The 16,098-nt window shown below is 36.3% G+C and overlaps 1 protein-coding gene and 1 pseudogene across 1 annotated transcript; one reads left to right on the forward strand and one right to left on the reverse strand.

The window, feature by feature from the left end:
* The first annotated feature begins 3,419 nt into the window (after positions 1-3,419).
* Positions 3,420-7,786, forward strand: LOC143595734 (beta-amyrin synthase 2-like; annotated as a pseudogene).
* A 235-nt stretch (positions 7,787-8,021) lies between these two features.
* On the reverse strand, positions 8,022-15,546 carry LOC143595730 (uncharacterized). The gene is made up of 7 exons (XM_077074680.1): positions 14,994-15,546; positions 13,206-13,248; positions 9,636-9,785; positions 9,098-9,205; positions 8,687-9,003; positions 8,435-8,601; positions 8,022-8,315 (listed from the first exon to the last, which is right to left on the reverse strand). The coding sequence occupies exons 1-7, from the start codon at positions 15,544-15,546 to the stop codon at positions 8,022-8,024; spliced, it is 1,632 nt and encodes a 543-aa protein (XP_076930795.1).
* Positions 15,547-16,098: the final 552 nt, after the last annotated feature.

A 16,098-nucleotide genomic window follows, 5' to 3' on the forward strand; every position in this document is an offset into this window, starting at 1 on the left:
CCGCCCCAAAATTACAAAACGAAGACATCTGTGTTTCCGAACATATAGTCTCCTGCATAGCTAAAAACGAAACCCCACAATCCTCCTTTAACTTCTTTATCCAACCCGATTTACCAATCACCCAATCCCTCGAATATGAATAGATAAGAAATTCATCGTTTACCTAGTTGTACCCCTTCTTGAACAATCGATTCTTTCACCATCTCGTTAAAATTAGACAGCCGAACTCCAAGTTTTTCCCCTAACGTAATGGTTGCCGAGACCTCGGTGTCCCCTTTGTACATTTTCGAAGGAGACCTTAAATTCGCTGAATCCATTTCATTAGAATTTGCTAGTCCATGAAAACAACCATTGTCTGTATTAATCGATCCCTTCTGTGGATGATTATTAAGATCTAAGATTTCCTCCTCGGTCACGTTAACATTATTACCATCCATTCCAGATAAGGTCCCGTTGGAAACCCTGTCCGCTTCCTGCGAGTCCACCTCCACTTCATGCGAGCCCAAATTGGACACCGATTCATCCTCTATACCAACAATTCATTTAGCCCTACGAGCCCTTTTCCCTTTTTCAAATTCCCTGATCCACTAGACCCCACATCACTAGGCCGCCCACAGAAGAGAACTTTTTGAATTTTTTTCTTTTGTTAATATTACTATTTCCAGCATTAAATCCACCTTCTAAATTAACAAAATGGTCAAAATTAAACATGGGACCCGGCACAAAATCCTCACTGACCAAATCCTCTCCGACAACATTTCTATCAGAGACCATCGGCTCCGTTCTACCATTTCCATAACCGAACAAATCCTCTCCGACAACATTTCCGGCGATGACCACCGGCTCCGTTCTTTCATCCTTACTAATGACATCCTCTTCAATTGTATGATCCACCTCGTCTTTATCAGTCGGACTCTCATCATCATCAGACCCACCATCGGAGATGAACTCCAGAGTCCAGTCAACTGTATCTTCCAAAACCGATACACGAAAAGATCTTCCCCTCCACCGAATATCCATCTCCTCGCACAACCTCCTACCGTCTTCAACCAACACTGTCACGGATTGATAGATCCTCATTCTCCTCCGATAATATAGGTTTATGAACTACTTTACCAATCATACCCCCCACAGCTTTAACTACCACATTCGATCGAATATGCAGAGGAATACCGAATATTTTGACCCACACCAATCGATCAAAATTTAATGGTTGTCCCCCCACATCTCAATATTATAAAACATCCCTACAATATCTTTACCCGCCTAAAGAGCCTCCGTCGCCATCCCGTGTTATACATGTGAGGGCAAAAAAGTAATTTTCAGCCCCTTATTATGAATAACTAATATAGCCCACATTTAAATAATAACAAAATAATAGGGCCCACCATCTCTATCTTCATCTTCACCGACGGTTCTCTCTTCCGGCCACCAAGCACCACCGCCCCCTTCTGGCTAACAACCCCTTCCAGCCACCCACCATCATGTTCTCTCACATACTTGATGCTTACTGTGTTGACGACCCATTACAAACCTCCTAAAAGTCATTATCATCTAGCAGTTGCTGCCTCTTCAAACCACCATGAAAATTTAAAAATCATCTCCACAGAAAACCCACCCCTGCTGTTTAACACTTTAAATCCCCAAACCCTATAACTTAAATCCTACAACCATGGATTCTCCAGTAACTCACGCCAGCAATGCCGATGAAGATTCAATCACCTATAAGCGCTAGGGGGGTCTCTCTTGCCTTGATTGAAGAAAGAGGGGGAGATGAAGTTTGATTTGATGGATCGAAAGAACCCTAAAATTTTTAAGGAAGAATGAGATTAAAAGAGTAAAGGTCTGATGTGTTGGGTGGAGTGAAATTACCTATATACCCTCACGTGATTATCACATGACTGGAAAATTTAACGACCATTAGTGAAAAGGACAAATATTGAGGCACTTTCTCGTATAGTGAAAACAAATTTTTTTAAGGACCTGATCCATAAATTAAGTATGTTTAAAGAACAAAACACATTTCTTTATTTTGATGACAAGCCACTTATTTAAGCTGGAAGCCCGCAACCATCATTCCTGTGACTCTAACAAGTCACTTGAAACATGTTTAAAAATATTTGATCAGTAGGAAGTACTGGTGAGTACATTCATTTGTAAATGGCACGTGTTACAAATACAGCATTAAGATGTTTTTACATATGCCTGCTTACAAATTACCGAAAGGTACTTGTCACTCGACCGTATCTGTGACTGTGGTCTATTACTTATTGGATAACACTTGTCCAATAGTAACGTGTAATAGCACATTAGGAAAGCCTTGTATACAAAACCCCATAAGACTAGTAGTAACCATCCCGTAAGTTCACAGAGACTTAATCACTGTAACGTAATTAAAATCTTTTGAAAATATCTTTGAAAGCAATGGGAGTATCTGTCATGATTTTAATAAGTTTAAAAATCATCATGACATGACAGTATTGGATAACCAGTTGTCTCACGCAAATGTGAGTTGTACAAAAAACTTGAATGTCTCATCTTGCAAGTTTACAACTAACGAGCTTCCTGGTATTAAGCACCATGTTAAACACAACGTAGTATATCTAGATTAGTATAAACCTAATAATCATAACGCTAATCACAAGATTAGAAACTTTACACGTGGCACAATGTCTTACCTTGTACAGGCAGAGCCTTTGGATTCGTGTACAAAAGTTTTTTTTTGTTTAACTTTGGTTTAAACCGGAGGCCCTATCTAAGTGAGGGCCTAAAGCCTTATCTTTAGTTTACCCTCCCTAGAGTCGGCCTTGAATGTACCCTACTGATATTCAAACTTTAATACTTTTCTATGCTATTTTTAGTTACTTTTTTGTATGCTTGTTTAGCTATTAAACGAACAAACATTTTTTCATAATGAACGAACACAAACAAGAAACAAGTTTGTTTTTAATTTTCGTATACGTTCCACTTTAAGAAACGAAAACCCAATAAAAAATTTTACAGTGGTGGTCCTATGCAATAAGAATGATTAATATACATTCTAGGGAAATGAAGCCAAGATTAATAATGAAATGAAATCATAAAATTTGCATACAGATCCAAAATGATTTGCGGAAATTTTGTAATTTATAGCATAATTTATATATATGTAAACTCATTTCAAACAGATATAAATTATGCATTTACATTAAACTTAGGACACCTTGCTGGCTGCTGCATTTATTTTAAAAGCTATAAAAGAAGCAAGAAAAAACCTTCTTTTTTTACCAAATGTAGTAAAGAAAGATTTTGACATCTACTAAAGTCTGGCATTATAATATTAATGCTCATAAAAACATGAGACCTAAAAATCTAAAATCTATGGTTTATCAACCACAAATAGAAATGCTGCAATGAAGTGCTGTGTTGAGTGCATCCACTTGCAGAAAGATGTTGAGATTGAAAATAGCAGAAGGTGGCAATAATCCATACCTGTTTAGCACAAACAACTTTGTTGGAAGACAAGTATGGGAGTTTGATCCAAACTATGGAAGCTCAGAAGAACGTGCCGAGGTTGAACAAGCTCGTGATCATTTCTGGAAGCATAAAGATGTAGTCAAGACTAACAGTGATGTTCTTTGGCGGATGCAGGTCCAGTTTCATTTCATACAAGTTATTATTCATTGGTTAATATATGATTATAAATATACTAATGTATGATATGTCGTATATTAATATGCAGTTTTTAAGAGAGAAACAATTTGAACAAACGATGCCACAAGTTAAAGTAGAGGATGATGAAAAAATATAGTATGAAAAAGCAACGACCACATTGAAGAGATCGGTTAAATTCTTTGCAGCCTTGCAGGCCGAAGATGGTCATTGGCCAGCTGAAAATGCTGGTCCCTTGTATTTTATGCAGCCCTTGGTAAGCATACATGGTTCCTTATGTTATTTTTTAATCCCAGACAAGGCCAGAAAGGGACCGTAAACTGGTTCGGTACTTCTATACCGTTCCATTTTAGGCCCGCGGACAAACCGGTGACACAGTTTTGGCATTTAAAACTTGGTTGTGGTAAACATGTAACTGAAATATATGCATATAGTATAGAGCTAATTGCGCGGATGGTCCTTGTGGTTTACTTATTGCAAGTGTAGTCCCTAACTTTGAGAAATTACATGAATGGTTCTTACTGTTCACTCAAGTGTGACATGGCCTTTGGAATAGATGGACGTTAAAAAACTATTAACTTTCGAGAAATTTCACATAAAACTAACGCAAAACATTAACATTGTTTAGTGTAAAGGACCAACCATCTTACTGGCGAGTGACCAATGGGAACCATCTATGTAATTTATGATATTTTGGAACCAAACATGCAATATAGGTAAACCATATATATATATATATATATATATATATATATATATATATATAACATAATCCTAATCAACAGTATTCTCATATTTGACAAATAACAAATTGCAGGTGATGTGCTTGCATATTACAGGGCACCTTAACAGTGTTTTTACAGCAGAATATCGAAAAGAAATTCTACGGTATATGTATTGTCATCAGGTACGTACTATTATAATTAATATATGTATTTAAAACCAACCTTTGTGAAGACATTAACAAACATTTATGCGGAATGAACAGAACAAAGACGGTGGGTGGGGATTTCACATAGAGGGTCATAGCACAATGTTTGACACTGCTCTCAGTTACATTTGTATGCATCTTTTAGGAGAAGGGCCTGAGAACGGCGCATGCACCAAAGCCCGCAAATGGATTCTTGATCATGGCAGTGTTACACACACTCCATCATGGGGCAAAACATGGCTTTCTGTAAGACATTTTTTTATAATCTTATTATTTATAAAATTAAAATAAGCAAAGCATGGTTCTTTTTATAGATACTGGGAGTATGTGAATGGGCTGGAAGCAACCCGATGCCCCCTGAGTTTTGGATCCTTCCTTCTTTCCTACCTGTGCATCCAGGTCAGTTCTTTAGTACCAAATGTATACAAAAATAATAAAAATCCACCTTTTTTTTTTATTTTTTTAATCTGACTCTAAATGCAGCAAAAATGTGGTGCTATTGTCGGTTAACATACATGCCAATGTCATACCTATATGGTAAAAGATTTGTGGGTCCTATTACTCATTGATTCTGCAACTTAGAGATGAACTCTACGCACAGCCCTACAAGAATATCAAAAGGAGAAGCATAAGACATTTGTGTGCAAAGGTGAACTTTTTACTATTTTTACAAAAAGTGTTATGGTTCAGTGAATGATCAGGATTGTTAGTGTAATTTCTGAAAACTTGAGACCAGAACCGTAACACCTTATAACATAACCCATAAGTGTTTAAAACTCTTTAACATGTGATTTGCGATATAATTTGCCTACCCAACATATGACTTCAGGAAGATTATATTATCCGCATCCTTTAATACAAGATCTAATGTGGGACGGTCTCTATTTTTTGACTGAACCTCTGTTGAATCGCTGGCCATTTAAAAAACTGCGCGAGAAAGCACTCGAAACAACAATGAAGCATATCCACTATGAAGACGAGAACAGCCGATATATCACCATTGGTTAGGTAGAAAAGGTGCATAACTTAACCAAATTATAACTAAATTATCTTAAAGTTACTCAGGGGTTTGACATTTGATGATCAGGCACTGTGTATGCTTGCATGCTGGGTCGAGGATCCAAATGGTGTTTGTTTCAAAAAGCACCTTGCTCGAGTGCCAGATTATCTCTGGGTTGCGGAAGACGGAATGAAAATGCAGGTCGCTCTTTATACTTTATACAAGCATACTATATAAACACGATTATATATGAATTCAAATGCATTTCAATAAGTGTTATGATTGTTAATAAATGTACAGAGTTTTGGCAGTCAAGCGTGGGATACTGCTTTTGCAATTCAAGCTCTATTGGCCAGTGATTTTACTGAAGAAATTGGCTCTACTTTAATGAAAGGGCATGAATTCATTAAGGCTTCACAGGTCTCTAAAACACAATACGCAAAGACAAGATGTTACATCAGAGATGTGTACCTTTTTACCGGAGTTATCCTGATTAGTAATTAAATACTCTTCTGTATGTTAAAGACAATCCTTCTGGAGACTTTAAAAGCATGCACAGACATATTTCTAAAGGAACATGGACCTTTTCAGATCAAGATCATGGATGGCAACTTTCAGACTGTACTGCTGAGGCGCTAAAGGTATAATTATACAACTTATTTAAAACTCATCATCACAAAACTCAAAAAAGACATCTCGTTATGATCTACTTGCTGTCTATCTACATTCGATATTTCTATCCCCAGTGTTGCCTCCTACTTTCAACTATGCCATCAGAAATCGTGGGTGAGAAAATGAAACATGAGCACTTTATGATGCTTACAACATAATACTTTCCTTACAGGTCAGTGTACATTGAAAATTTGAAATGCATAAATTTATGATATGTGAAAGAGACCGTGCTTGATAAAAAAATCATATTTGTATCATCATATGTGATCTTAAATATGTTTTATTCCACTGCGATGATAATGTAGAGCAAAAATGGCGGATTAACTGCGTGGGAACCAGCTGGAGCATCAAACTGGCTGGAGGTAGATATATAAGTCGCATTAAAATATTGTTATTTAAGATGCATTTAAGATGCACAAACTTTGATATATATATATATACTCTAAAGTTCTTTTTCATCATAGATTCTTAATCCTACAGAATTCTTTGTTGACATTGTTATTGAGCATGAGTAAGACTTCAATATAATTTAGCATTTCCATATTGGATATGATATATAATATAGGTTAAACTTCTGATAAAAACTTGTTGATTAGGTATGTTGAGTGCACAGCATCAGCAATACAGGCCCTAGTGTTGTTTAAGAAGTTTTACTAGGAATAAGGAGATAGAAAATTTTCTTACAAGTGCAAGTGCATACCTAGAGAAAATACAGATGCAAGATGGCTCATGGTTTGTTTCTGTTTTCTAACTTAAAATAGAGCTCTGAACCAACTGGAAAGTGGGAACCAGTGTTTCTTGTTACTTTTTTAAGATAAGCTGTCAAAATTAGGTATGGAAAGTGGGGCGTGTGTTTTGTATATGGTACCTGGTTTGCCCTCGGAGGACTAGCAGCAGTTGGAAAGACGTATGAAAACTGTCCGACAGTTCAAAAAGGTGTTAAATTTCTGTTTGGAGCACAGCTGGAAGATGGTGGCTGGGGAGAAAACCACAAATCCTGCACAGGAAAGGTAACACCGCTACATAAATACTTTGGAAGTGCTTAAGAAGCAATAATAAACAAATCACATAATGCAACCAAATTTTTCAACAAAAAAAACAGAAATATATACCCTTGGAAGGTCGGTCCAATCTGGTGCACACTGCATGGGCAATGATGGGACTGATTCATTCTCGACAGGTTAGTTTCACAGTTTAAGATAGTTATAAATTATAATATATTAATAAATAAGTTAAAATGAACAGATGGAGAGAGATGCAACACCTCTACACAAAGCAGCCAAGTTGTTGATCAACTCTCAGTTGGAAAATGGTGATTTCCCACAACAGGTAACTAGATAATAAAAGAAATTTAAATAAATGAATAAAATATACTAGTAAAGTATATGACCACAAAATACCTAATGCAGGAAATGGCTGGAGTATTCAAGGAGAACTGCTTGCTACACTATGCGCTTTACAGAAATATATTTCCAGTGTGGGCCCTAGCTGATTACCGCAATCATGTGCTGCAACAACTCAAAGGGATCTAGAAGCATCATGCCATTGATCAACTCTTACTTTAACTATGTAATGGTCCATAACCTAAAATAAATAAATAAATAAAAAGTTGTTCCAAATAATATGGCGTTGCTGTGTGCTTGCAATGAAACACAGCATGTAACTAGTGACAATATCTGTAGAATAACAGGTTCAAAAGAACAATATAATTTTAAGTAGTGAACAATGAACAAACATAGTCAATATAACACAAAAACCTTAAGCATATTAAGATTGTTTTGAATCATTGTAGACTGAAATCTCTGAATAATAAATACATGCTATGAAAATTGATAAAGCACCTAAAACCGCTGAAATAAATGTAGCCATTGACACGATTTTTGTGTGTTCCACAATTCCAGAAGGTACTTCCCAAACAATAGCAGGTGAGCTGGATCTAACACCCTCAATGGTTGATGAAAATATACAGCTTTGGTTAAGCGGGTCCCCTTTAACAATGCAATGTACAAACAAGTTGGGAGGCGCAAATTCGACTCTTGTGTAACCGTGGTTTCCCAGTGGCTGCAGAAATAAATATAAATGAGTCAAACAAGAAGCATCCAATACAAAACAGCCAAACTGTAGATTAGGAAGAAATTATAATCCTTAAAAAACAAACAACTGTTGAATCATTCACATACCGCATAGCGTGCATGCAATGGAATCTCGATGTTAAGTTCCCAACCTTTGTTGTTTCCAGACAATGAGTCAGGGCTTAAATCCACATGAACCTCAGCAACGGATCGGTTTGCCCGAACAGTAGGCAACTCTAAATCTGTATCTCCAAATGCTGAGGCACCACTAAACACTGAAAGCGTAAACAAAAACAAAATAACTCAAAAACCATGAAGTAGCCATGCTACTAAAACTGCTTCAAGGGTATGACACTGTACCACCACGTTCAGTAAGATATTGTAGCTCAAACGGGTCAGCAAACACTCCAGATGGCAGTCTCTCAATAACTACTGCCTCACAGGAGAGTGAGTGTAACTTAGATATAGCTTCTGGCTGGAATCCAATTTCAACAGACGAAGTTAACCGCCGGTGAGAACCTTCACCAACTAACCGTCGCTGCATAACCAACAGTTTCGGCATAAAACTCTCTTTGTGATAGAAGGCATGCGAAAGCTCGCTCAATATAAAATCTTCGAAAACTCGGTCGATTAAAGTATCATGTTTCTGAAAATATGCTTCTGTGATATATGTATGGCTCCCAAACTGAAAACATAAATATAAATCTTATGTTATAATAATTAAATATGATCAAGAATAATAAGACTTTATAGTTTATAGTTTATACCAACTCGGAAAACAAGGATGCAGGCGTGTGTTTGCAATATGTGACACCAGCAAGAACAGACAATATGATACCCAATTTCAGGTGAAGCAAGACTTGATATCCCATTAAAAAACTGGAAAGCAGGATAAAGTAGACAAGGTTTATGTAGTGTTAGTGAATTTAATGATGATTAGTGAAGAGGCATTTGATCGAGCACCTGGTGTGCACAACTCGCTACACATGAAGTTATTTGGATTTTAGAGGCGAATGAATCAGCAATTGATCTGTGAGGTGTAAAGTGTAAAGCTTTTAGTAAAGGGAGATTAATTAATAATCATTAATCATCAGATTATATGTGAGGAAGATGAAGTCAAGATGTGGAAACAAGAACGGGATCCTTGAATGATTTGGAAGTGTTTGAATTGTTGGGTTAATTAACAATAACAAAATTAGTCCCTCAACGTCTGGTCGCGTTAATGTCACCTAAACAACTTAGGGAGGCAGGTTATACGAGACACGTTTAAACGTAAATAACCTAAATCTAATTTCTTGATCTAATTCACCATTTGATGTTAGATTTCGTGTCGTTACATCCCTCATTCATTATATCAACCACACTCCCGCGATAACATATAAACCCTAATAACTCTTCTTCTTCACCGGTCGTTATGGTACCGATATTTGCTATAGCAAAATTTATACTCAGTACGGTTCTAAAATACAAAATTTATATAGCATTAGCTAAAAATTAATAAATTTTAAAGATTAAAAAACAGACGCACACAAAGATCACTCAGGTTGACCCAATTAAAACCGTAGAAAAGAATAATGTATCATTCGCAGACTGCATCAATATGAAAAAACTAACGCTTTGTACCCCATAAACAACTCTATATTGGTATGCTAAAAGTTCGAATAAAGTCGAGGTTAAAGTTGGGAGATCTATCTAATGAAGTACTCTATATATGGTTATTATGTATATAAATATAATATATAACTACATTATCTTTATCATTTTTTAACGGCTAATATTGATGGACCTCTGACCCATCCAATCATCTCAATTCCACCCTCAAGACGAAACCCAACTATCAGTGAGAAATAGGGAAGAGCAAAAATCGGTATGGTACTGATTGGTACCGGTACCGAAATTGGTACCAAGGTTTTTAGTTTTCGGGACCGGTATGGTACCGGTACGGTACGGTACCGTATTTCCCGAATTTTACCTTAAATACTGGTACCGTCCAGGTACCGTACCGGTACCGAACCGAGAATTTCGGCACCGGTACCAAAAATTTGCGATCTTCGGGATCGGTATTTTCGGTACCGGTACGGTACCAAGCTGATCCCTAGTGAGAAAATCCGTTGACCCAACTTCAGCCCTCTATTTTTCCTTTCTCAAGTTAAATATCATTATCATTATCATTAAAACTTGATAATTTATATTAGGGCTTATATATAGCCATCCTGTTAGTTTCAAATACAAAATAAAAATAATAAATAGTTTAAAAAAACAACTGAGTTAAAAGATATAGATAATAGATATAAATATGAAGAGCATGCCAGCTGATGTTAGATTCAGTTTGTTATGTATATATTAAATGAAGATTACTATAGAGGGGAGGAGGGGTAGAGGACGACCGAAATTGACTTGGGATGAGAGGATTATGCATGATTTGATAGACCTAAACCTCTCCGAGGACATGGTTGAGGATAGGAATTCGTGGAGAAGTAGAATTAAAGTTAAGGATTTTTAGAGAGAATTCAATACCTTATGGCTTAGACTTAACTTATTTAGGTCACATACCATAATGGTATTTCCCTTACATATATTATTATTATTATTATTATAATTATTATTAGCTTTTATATAGCTGTTAAACTGTGATCTTATTATTATTATTAATATTATTATAATTAGTAGTAGTTTTTATATAACTGTTAAACTTTGATTTCCTTTATTTTGCTTCATACACATGTACTTAGAGCCGAGGGTCTCTTTGGAAGCCACCTCTTTATTCCTTTGGATAGAGGTACGGTGTGCCTACATCCCACCCTCCCCAGACCCTACTTATAGCTTTGCTGTCGGTGGGATTTTGCTAGGCATGAGTGATTGATTGATTGATATTAAATGAAGATTAATTGGTTCAAGTATATAAGATCAAAAAAAAGAAAGGACAAATATTAATACCAAGTGTATGACTTTAAAAAGTTCATAATTTTTTAACTTATAAGAACTTACAAATTAAAAGAAAAAAAGGGAGAAAAAGTTTACAACTTGAAGTAAGCCACGCATTTTCTCGTTCGTGGCATTCGTCCAAACATACACACATTACAATCTCGTTCGTGGCATTCGTCCAAACATACACACATTACAAAATGAGCCAGAGTGGCTTTGTGTAATGTGGCATCTGTGGCAAACACAACATCTGAAAACGGCCAGAATGGAACCGTGTAATGTAACAGCCGTGGCAAACATCACCTGGTCGTAAGTGGTTTTTAAAAATCCGACAATTGTTGATGGTTTAAGTGGTAAGGTGAGGAAATCTTCCCGCGTTTTTTAAGTTTGAACAAAGTAAAGCCCAATGACACATGACGTTGGAAATAGCAAAGAAGACGCAAGACTTGAGGACCGGAAAACAAGTTCATCACCTAACTACAACGTGTGAAATTTCATGGTCAAATATTCAAAGTTACAACCATTTATAATAATAAAAAGGTCCTTAAACCATTTCACATGTTCCCCTCTAGATATTGGAAGAAAATAAAATACCAGAAAAAGCTACCTGAGGCTCAAACTGTAATAGTTTCACAAGCCAATTGCCAAAACTGCAGGCTTCCTTTAAATACTTTAAATGCTGAAGAAAATGAACTGGAAATAAAAACTCAACCAACATGTTGCTTAATTTGGGCAAAATGATTTTACTTAAAAGTCAGTGAAACATATATATCAATATTAACCTAAATTCTTATATAAAAAAACGTTGATCAGTCAACGATTAGGCAATAATCAAAATTTATTAAATAAAAAAATGATTAAATCTAAATCTCCCTTCAAATTAAATAATAAGAGTTTCAATGCATAAATAAAGATAAAACAAAAGGCTACATAGCAGTTATAGCAACAAAAGAAACTTCTATTAGATCCAAGCCAACAGATTAATAAGTAAAAGAACAAAAAGACATTAGGGGTTTTACGGGCCGTTTTGGTTCGAGCTAGGAGTGGCATAACACTGCATCTTAATACATGGCATCAATTTGCATAAATAAACATGGAGTTGCATCAATTACTTCTAAAAGCACAGGATTTATTGCAGTCATCCTAACAGGCACAAGAAACAAACCTTCTAACACTTCTTGGAAATAATGTAAGGGTTAGCCTGCATCGAAGTATCCAAATATGTTAGATAAGAACTTGCATAAAAGTTAATAGGGTTATTGACTTTAACCTATAAAATTAGTTTCCAAGAAATAATAAAAACAAGGACTTAGTTACCTCAAATTGTAATAAACACTGAATGCGTCCGTCGAAATATGGAGTTGACCACAATCGATAAGTCAAAGACGTTTAACTAATGACCAAAAAATGGCTGAAACAGGACCAGAAAACGATAAAATTTCTGATTTGGCCTCCTTCTCAACCAGCCCCGGTTTCGCCACCGGGGAAAAGCATTGAAAACCATTATATAAAAGCTTAACATTTGGGTGCGCGTGTTAAAAGTGATTACTTCAGTTTAACTAACCAAATGAAAAGACTCTTGTAATCACTTAAAGGCAAAGGGTGTGTGCTGGTACAATAATCTTAAGACTACACGTGATAGTAAATGCTACCGTATTATTGGCTAAAGGAATAAGATGACAGCTTAAGTTTGACCCTAATTTATGACTACATAATCAAGTTAATCAAAAGTCAAAAAGAGTAAATAAAGATTTCAGAAAGTTACATGAAGAATTTAAAATGATGCAATTATCGCATTGTGTTGTTTGTATGTGGAGCTTGTCATGGCAATAGAAACCGAGTAGCTGCTATTGGGCTCACAAAGAAAAGATACACTTGAGAATTACACTAACACAAAACAACGTGAAGTTATTATATAAATGGCTACAATAACATAACTATAAGCATTCCATACCTCTGTGCAAAGGCATAATCAAGGACATTTGCTTTCTCCACACCTACAAAAAGCAATTAATAAACTATGAAGTCGTTCTTCTCCATTAAAGTATAGTCTAGATGATGGTTAAAATTTGCATACAACAACATACCATCATAGAGAGCTCACTTATAAAGCAAATATGAAACACATGGTCCACCCTCACGATAATATGTCATGGTATACAAATTATAACCATCATCTAAACTATTGTCAATGTGTGTCTATTGTCTCTTTGTTAATGTGCATTCGTAAAAGAAAATGTGTACGACAATAGAGACGCACACAGAAAAAAGATGTTATATCAGTGTTTAAGCAACCTAAAAAAACTTTCAATCAACATTATGATGAGAATTTACAAAAGAGAGTGTCATAAAGCACCATCAATTAAACCAATTTTTTGCGTCTAGTGAATGAAATGTCATGTTCTAGTAGTATTTGAGATTAACAAAAAAAAAATAAAGTTAAAAACCCGTGAATTCACGAGCTTTAATGTATAATAACTATACATGTAAACACATTAGAGAAACTAATTCACAAGGCCAATGCACGGTGATTTGCCTAATAGCATCAAACTGATTAAAAAGGTACACTTCTGATATAATCTAATCCAGGATGAAACACAAGCTATCAAAGATCTAATCACATATGGTATTAGTTTAACCAGTAAATTAAACTACAAAATAACTTAAATGACTGTTTTTCAAACCTTTTATGGGAGTGGAGCCGTGTTGCCTTCATCTTCAGCTCGTTTGCTGAATCTTACTTGTATCGTCTATTTGACCTGGTTCGTCTCGTTGTGTAAGTTTGTTTGTTTTTTTTATGTTTGTCTGTGTTCGTTTATGTTAATGGTTGTTTTTATACATGGGCAAAATGAAGGCACAAATAAGTCATTTGTATCGTTTTTTTAGAACACACTCACAATTGACAATATTTGACTCTTCCTTCCTTCATTTGAGCACTGATGCAATTCTAGAATATTTCAGTGCATAGGTAATTATCGTCGGTGAATTACATATATTCTTCTAATTTGCAAGGTGCAACCATTAAAGGGCACCGTATTGTGTCAAATATAACTCAGATTATTTAATTACCATTTAAATTTCTTATTACAAGCGTAAGTAATTGTAACATGGAATTTGATCCAGTCTGTTAGGATCGGAGTCACACACAAACACGAATACAATAGTAAAACCGAAAGAATAAACGAAAGAGACACAAGGATTTAAGTGGTTCGGTCACGGTGTATGACCTACGTCCACTGTCGATAACTAGGGTTTTCTTATTATTGAGTGATACAAACTTACAAGTACAGGAGAGAATATATAGACTAGACAATTAGGGTTTAACCCTTTAACTAAACTGGGCCTGATTAGAGCTTTTGGGCTTGGCCAAAACTCAAACAGCTTAATCTCCTAATTCTGTCTATTCGTCTAAACCGGACCCGACCCATGATGGATCGGAGACCACAACATAACAATCTCCCACTTGGGCTTCGAGACATCTTCTCTAAACCACCACTTGGATGCGTCAAACATTTCAACCTGCTCCCATTTGGAGACGTAAAATGTCTTCACCTGCATTGCCTTGTACATGTAAAATAAAACCCATCTGGTTTTGCACCTCCTAGTTACCCTTCGTCTTCTCAACATTATTCCTGAAGGCCTGCTGAAGCTCTGCACAGCTTCAGCTTATCCAGTATCACCGGCTTGGTGAACATATCTGCTGGATTCTTAGCACCTGAGATATTTTTCAAACTGAAAACACCATCACTGATCAAATCTCTGACAAAGTGATATCTTCTCCCGATGTGCTTAGTCTTCGAATGATAGACTGGATTCTTCGCAAGTTTCACTGCACTCTCATTGTCACAATATAAGAAGAACTCTGCCTGTTTCTTTCCCAACTCTTCAAGAAAAGTTCTCAACCATACTAATTCTTTACTTGCTTCGGCTGCTGCCATATATTCTGCCTCAGTGGTTGATAAAGCAACACTTTTCTGAAGTCTGGACATCCAACATACTGCTGTTCCCCCAACTGTGAAAACATAACCAGTAGTGCTTTTAAACGTCTTCTTACATCCACCCAGATCAGCATCTGAATAACCCCTGAGAAATGTATCCTTCCCCTTAAAACATAACCCCAAACTGGAAGTACCCTTTAAGTATCTGAGTAACCATTTCACCGCTTCCCAATGTTCCTTTCCCGGATCCGACATAAAACGACTAACTACCCCGACAGCATGAGCAATGTCTGGCCGTGTACAAACCATGGCGTACATGAGACTGCCAACAGCAGATGCATACGGAACTTTAGCCATCTCTGTTCTTTCTTCCTCTGTTCTGGGAGACTGGTCTTTGGTAAGTTTGAAATGACTTCCCAGATGTGTGTTTCTCGGTTTAGTCTTCTCATCATTCATCCTGAATCTTTCTAACACTTTCCCTATGTATTTCTCTTGGGATAGTGTTATGGAGCCATCTTTCTTTCTGGATATACTCATCCCCAAAATCTGTTTGGCTGGACCAAGATCTTTCATCTCAAATTCATCAGACAACTGTTTCTTCAACTTGCGAATCTCCTTCATATCAGATCCTGCAATTAAAATATCATCTACATAAAGAAGTAGAATGATATATGAGCCTTTAAACTTCTTTAAGTAGCAGCAATGGTCGGCCTCGCATTTCTTGTACCCAGTTCTCACCATAAAATCATCAAACTTTAGGTATCATTGCCTAGGTGCCTGCTTCAGACCATACAAGCTTTTCTTCAATTTGCAGACCCATTTTCCTTTCCCGGCAACCTGAAATCCCTCAGGTTGTGCCATATAGATCTCCTCGTCAAGATCACCATGTAAAAATGCTGTCTTAACATC

This window comes from Bidens hawaiensis, unplaced genomic scaffold (genome assembly GCF_021521415.1).
Source record: "Bidens hawaiensis isolate Kalapana, Puna unplaced genomic scaffold, B.hawaiensis_p1.1 tig00045498_1, whole genome shotgun sequence".
NCBI lineage: Eukaryota > Viridiplantae > Streptophyta > Magnoliopsida > Asterales > Asteraceae > Bidens > Bidens hawaiensis.

Bases quoted from the DNA above. Each gene is read 5' to 3' on its own strand.
- LOC143595730 (XM_077074680.1), bottom strand. From the start codon at position 15,546: ATGGCTAAAGTTCCGTATGCATCTGCTGTTGGCAGTCTCATGTACGCC. The intron at 9,004-9,097 runs GTTGGTATAAAC...TCAGTTTGGGAG, and splicing joins CCTGCATCCTTGTTTTCCGA to CCATACATATATCACAGAAG. The intron at 8,316-8,434 runs GTATGTGAATGA...TTATTTCTGCAG, and splicing joins CATTGCATGCACGCTATGCG to CCACTGGGAAACCACGGTTA.